The 6,537-nt window shown below is 36.4% G+C and overlaps 1 protein-coding gene across 1 annotated transcript; it reads left to right on the forward strand.

The window, feature by feature from the left end:
• Positions 1 to 224: 224 nt before the first annotated feature.
• Positions 225 to 6,531, forward strand: LOC104412621 (toll-like receptor 6; the record flags this gene model as incomplete). Its single annotated transcript, XM_010023380.1, has 3 exons — positions 225 to 309; positions 3,250 to 3,414; positions 5,718 to 6,531. A coding segment is annotated over exon 3 (751 nt), but the record flags the coding sequence as incomplete, so codon positions are not given.
• Between the last annotated feature and the right edge of the window lie 6 nt (positions 6,532 to 6,537).

Raw genomic sequence — 6,537 nt, forward strand, 5'->3', positions numbered from 1 at the left:
TCCTGCCTCTAATTCCTCATTCCCGTTACTCTTCTTGCTGCTTCATTTCAAGGCAAAGCATGCCCTTTTACTGTGCTAAAAGGCAGTTCCACAATTCATTGTAGCATCTTTTCTGTCACTAGTCTTCCTGGGCTGTAGAAAGAAATACTGTTGCTTCAGGAAGCAAAATAGTATATGTTGTGAATCCTTGAGGGGAGCTGCTACGGGAGGTCACAAAATAAAGCCCCAATTCTCAGAAGCATGCTTCACAAATACGGATCATGCTACGTGACTTACACACCAGGCAAGTCTCTGAAGTTTCCCATTAAGGTACGTGGTAGTACAACTAATGTTCGTATCACTAAATAGTAAGTTTATTTTGAAGGTGTTTCAATGAGAATTTAAGTATCTGGGCATGCTGGTGGTTCTAGGTTAATTTATTGATGTTTAGATGTATTTACTGAAAATGAAATCTAGAGTGGCCCTGAGGATGATTTCCCTGTGCTTTTCAGTGGAGCTTCTGGAAGAGTAAGGGTAGCGTCTTAGGAGGAATCATGATAGGTAAAGTTCAATAGCTGGAGATTGTTTTTCCCTATGATGAACAGTAACTTTGACTGTAAGTTAGGTCATACACTGCCAGTATTGCAGATTCTGTTCAAGGCCATGCACGTTTTAGAACTGCAAGACAGGTATTAATCTTTATTGTAATCTAAAGTTATTTCTTCAGGGTGAAATTAATATTAAGTGCGTAAATATGTAGTCTGTTAGGGCAGAAGGATGTATTAAGTTCCTAAATTACTTTCTTGAATTTAGCACTTTTACTTTCTAATTTTATTTCTCTTTCATTTCTCATTAATTAATTTCACTTGTATTTGCTCACTGTGGCAGTATTGCAAGTGGTTTTGAAATATATGAGCAATAGAGACTGAACACTTTGACACATCTCAGATTTCCCTGAAGTTTGTTATTTACTGTGTCATCATCCACCTAATGGGTTTCAGAAAAGATACTTGCCTTCAAATAAATAGCTAAATATAAAAGAAACATGGAAGGAAACAACTACATTTGACTACTTCTACCAAAACACAGAAGTATGCATAAACATTTGAGGAATATATTAAATTTTCTTCCAGTGATTGCACTGGTAAATCTGAGGGCAATTAATGGTAATGTGCTTGTTTTGCTTTTTAATATATGTTTTATCTATCTTTATTGGATGTAGGCAGAACTGGAGAACTTTATGCCAGTGGCCAACTCATGCTGTCACTTAATTGAAAAGATCCTCTTGAATAAGAGTCTCTAATTTACTGCAGTATTGCATGTTAAGCAAATGTACGTCTGGTTCTGTGTTCATTAGAGTGTAGGTAGGTTATATTCAGTTTAACTGTTGCATTCCAAAACAGGAATGAATGTTTGGAGGAAGGAAGGTCTTAGGTTTTTAACTCATCCTAAGGATGGATAGCAAAATCTTTCTAGCTAAGGTCTAAGACAACGGGCAGGTTTGTACATACTGACATTATAAGGTGTCATTTGGAAACCAGCTGTGAATACTCTTGTCTGTATTGAAGGAAATGGAGAAAGAATCATAGAGTACCACTGTAAGGCTCATTGGCATGACAGCAGAGAGTATCAGTTGTCCATATTCTGTTGCTTACTACCTGTCCCATCTTTCCCTTCTGGTTTTTGGATAACCTCTTTTCCCTTGAAGCTGTGAAATGAAATATGATGTACAAAATAAGCTTGAAAGTGGAAAAGTAGTTTTTAATACTATTTTCTTTGCTTCCTTAAGCATTGAAATCTTAAATCATGAATGGGTTATGGTACGCTAACCCAGAAAGGTAGGTTGTAGTGGGGCAGGTCTGTATTTAGATCTCAGCTAAGATGGTATTTCTAACCAGCATTATACGGAAATAAAGAGGGAGACTGGTTTGACTTTGCCAGGACAATAACTCAAGTGTCTGGGCCTTCAGTTCTGAAGTTGCTGCTTTGTTTTAATAAAAAAAAAAAAAAAAAAAAAAAAGAGGGAGCCCCCACCCACTGTTTCCATGTCCATCACAACACTGCTGGAGCAGGACAGAGATAGTATTTTTCTTTCCTAATTCAATGGAACTTAAAATAAGACAAACAGTAGTTTAATAAAACAGCCTTCGTAACTACTTGACAACTAACTTGGTATAGCATATAGACTTAGATCATTATTAACTTCAGAGAGGAAGATGTATCAATTTCAGTGTAAAACTTGCTCAATTATTTTCATATTAATTTGATGAAAGACAGAAAGTTGGTAAAAAGATTATTTCATTTTTTTTTTACCCTGCTTAATCTATTGCAAAGCATGAAAACACATTGTTCAATAAAAATTAAATAATGGGGAAGTTACAGTAATGTTGTACGTGGAAAATACATCTGGAGGAAAGCAAATGCTATTTCATAAACTGTCAGTAGATGGCACAAATATTTATATAAAAAGTTTGGGCGTTCCTAGGTATTGTCACACAGTAGGATAGAGTTACAGGAAGTTTTGGTTTTGTCTTTTCCTGAGTGCATTTTCAGCTTTTTTGGAAAGCAGAGATTTCTGGTGAGAAACTCTTCATTTTACCAATTCTAATCAGTTGCTAGTTAGCTAAGACATGTTTATATTCTGCATCTTATTTGAAAATGAGCCATGTTTTCCATAGAGTATTATTAGCAAGTGTATGATGTACTTTCAAGTATGTGAGTAAGAAACGAGAGTAAAGTTGCTTATGTTCAGTACAGTTATCCAAAGAAGCTGGCTAAATAGCAGGCTCTTTGTATTAGCACTACATCCATAGTTAAGGGGGTCATGGTGATTTAATGGAAATAGATTTTTTACAGTTCAGGAATGGGTCTAACTTGATGATATGTTTCATTCACGTGGAAGACATTTTTAACATTTGGGTTTTGTATTATACCAGTAATTTGTGAATGCCTTAATAATGGACCCTGAATATATTCTGTACAGTTCTTAAGTGGAAGGTTAGTCAGTTTAATCTGAGTTTATATTGGAAAAGCTCTTAAAACCTCAATTTTGATATCTTTTCTTGCTCTTTATGCATCAAGAGAATTTCGTGCTATGTTCTTGGTTTGCTTATATCTTGATAACGTTCTTTTCGCTTTTTGTCAAGTTTGAAGACTTGAGGATACTTCTGAATTAAAAGGGATATGACTATAAAGGATGATTTCCCCAGTGTTAGATCCCAAATCAGGGGTCATGTGGTTGTAACAGTTGTTAATTTTGTTATTTCATAGGATATTCTAAACAAAGGTTGAAGGTACTTGTAAATAATTTGACTGAATGCCAGGATATAGGAATGAGAAAGAAAATTAAGCACATGTGTAAGAATCGTATCCTTATTTCACCTAGTCCCTGGATATTGCTGAAATTTTCTTCTAAGAAGAAACAGTGATTGGAAGGTAGATTTTTTTGTTTTCCTTTTCAGATTTCTTTTGAAGCTACATATTTTGTTTGATTATATACACATTAGTAGTAAGAAGAACAGGATAGAGGATGCTGATTATCTTTTATTCTCTGCACATGACCAAATGCATTTTGAAGGCTATGATGGTAAGACAGTGGATAATCTTTCCAAATGAAAATCTGGAAAAAGGGTTGAAAGGTTTTGCCATATTGCCCCACTGTTTCTAAATGATTTCCAAGCCTAGTTTCATGCATTCTTTACAAATGAAGAACTTAGTGGACTGTTTTTTTGTTGTACTGTTGAGATTTTGTAATATAGGTTGTGTTAGAACAGGGAGAATGTAATTCTAGGAAAGCTTGTGGAAAGGTAATGGTACAGAGGATGTAGTCCTCAAGGCTGTAGCTTTAGTCCAACAAGTGGCAGCTATTACTGTCTCATTGTAGCGCCAGTAGAAATCATTGTAGAGTCAATAGAAATATCAACTCTCAATTTATCCATTTCAGTATCAAGGGAAAGTAGAAAGCCAGTGCAGTCATAAATAAGCACTATGGAAAGCTTCAGGCAACAACTACCATTTACAAGTAATGGGAGGAAGAGGGAAGAATGTTCTGAAAAAACAAAAAGATGTCTGAATCTGGAAAACAACTTTAAATCAAGATTTACCCATATACGTTCTTACCAGTTCCTCTTTCAGAAGGGCAGTCTAATGGATTTATGGCAATATCTAAAAGGAGATTTAAGGCAGTATTTACAACGGCTGACTTAAAGGGAGGCTGGCTACCCCAAAATCCTGCATTCAGAAAGGCAACATGCCCTCCATTAGGGAAAATCAAAGCAAAGCCAGTTCTCTAAATGGTGTTTAAATACTCCTCTCTTTCACAACAGAGACGTTTGAGGTCAGTGTCCTTAGATCAGGGTGAGGTTTTCTGTGCAGAGATTCTACAACTCTGTGGTATTTTTTTGTGTAGCATGCAAGTATTTTCAGTGTGTGTTTGGTGTCCTGTGTGTACACCTGACAAATCAGACACGGGGACACCCCACTTTCAGATTCTAAATTCAGGAGATGCTCAAGCCCAAAGAAGAAGTGATCTCCTGTGGAATTTCCCAAAGCATAAATATAGAACCTCCTAACCCTGCCCTATTCTCCTCAGTTAAAATAAATGCTAATGACCAATCTCAGTACTTAAAGACATTCAGATTTTGATTCATTCTCTTGAACTTCTGTCTCATGTTTCAGTCCAGGTTTTATAGTTGCGAGTCCATTTAACAAAATGTCTCTGAGTCTAATTCATATCCTTCAAGAGACAATCTGAGGATGACCACACTGACCTCAAATATTGTACTTTCTGATCAAAGTGTATTACACAGTTGTGGGAAGCCTTCATAACACATTGAATCACAGCAGTAATTGCTAAGTACGCAGCAATGTTAGTCAGCTATGAAATCAAACATGTTTTGTAAGAGACAGACTCATTATATATTAAATACAGCATATCTACCAAATAGAAATGTCAGTGGTGTTCTCTTAGTAAAGAATGCTTCTCTTGAATGATAATACGTGCCTTCATTGCTTTTTGAGTTGAAGGGAGAGATGAGATGAGAAATTGAAACCTTAAAAAATCATTCTCTATGATGGCCCCTGCATAGCCACTTCATGATACAATCTGGTTTTTGTTAGTTTTGTGAGAAACAAGCTCACTTCTTCAATTTTAGCCATGGACAAAGTCTGTGGAGCAAAGAATATTTTATTTACAGCGCTGGGAGCTTCACAGGGGATTCCTCCTCTGTGGCTCAACTCTGGCTCTCCAAAGGTTTTTATCTCCCATATTGTTACATATTCATAGTTTTTCCAAGGATAGGCAGCCTGTATTACAATTAGTTCCAGAAACTTATTATCCTAAGTCTCCTCCCTTCGGTGCCTGCGCATTGCTCTCTGGTGGTCCTGGGCTGGCGTCTCTGGGATGAAGGAAGAAGTCTTCCTCATGATGCTCTTGTCACCTCTGGCCCAATTAGTTGCTTCTGTAATTGCAAGACCAGCTGAAACTGGCCCTATCAATGGCTTCTTTCTGTTGCTTTAGCAAGTGTTATGCTTATCTTACACACAGGATAAGCTAGACTAGATTACCGGAAACTACTCCCCTCCCTAGGCTCTTGGTTTTCTTACATATCCACATAAAACACTGTAACCTAACGCACATTAATATTGCCAAACTTTTGAACATTAAACAAATTAATTTAGCTGAAGCAAAATTTCCCATTCAGTTATTTACTACAGTTTGTTTGTTTGTTTTGCTACAGGATTAGAACAAAGATGGACAGATAAGAAAATTATTGAGCATCTCCAAGGAACCAGAAACCAATATGACAGAAAAGATGAGATCTCCCAGAAACTTTTTTCTTTACAAGTGTTTGTTTGCATTAACTTTTTGGAACCATGTCAGCCCGTGTGTGGAAAATGAACTCTTTGCATCTGTTTCTCATGGTTTTCCAGAAGATGGTTCTGACAAAAAATTCAATAGCCTGCCACTCCTGTATACAAATAGTCATCAGTCCAAGGCTAATTTTGACTGGGTTGTGATACAAAATACTACAGAATATTTGTCATTGTCAGAAATCACGAATGACAATGTAAAAAAATTAGTAGCTTTATTATCTAATTTCAGACAAGGTTCCAGGTTACAGAATCTGACACTGATAAATGTGTCAGTGGACTGGGATGCTCTCGTTCAAATTCTTCAGACTGTATGGCACTCATCCATTGAATACTTAAGTCTTAACAGTGTAACACAATTGTCAGACATAGAAAGCTATGACTTTGACTATTCAGGTACCTCCATGAAGGCACTGATAATGAAGAAAGTTGCAGTCACAGATCTGTACTTCTCACAGGATGACCTGTACAAAATATTTGCAGACATGAATATTGCAGCCTTGACAATAACTGACTCAAAGATGATACATATGCTGTGTCCTTCATCTGACAGTCCCTTAAGATACTTAAATTTTTTAAAGAATGATTTAACAGATCTTCTTTATGAAAAATGTGACAAATTAATTCAACTGGAGACATTAATCTTGCGGAAGAATAAATTTGAGAGCCTTCCCAAGGTCAGCTTCA

This window comes from Nestor notabilis, unplaced genomic scaffold (genome assembly GCF_000696875.1).
Source record: "Nestor notabilis isolate BGI_N333 unplaced genomic scaffold, ASM69687v1 scaffold29121, whole genome shotgun sequence".
NCBI classification, from domain to species: domain Eukaryota; kingdom Metazoa; phylum Chordata; class Aves; order Psittaciformes; family Psittacidae; genus Nestor; species Nestor notabilis.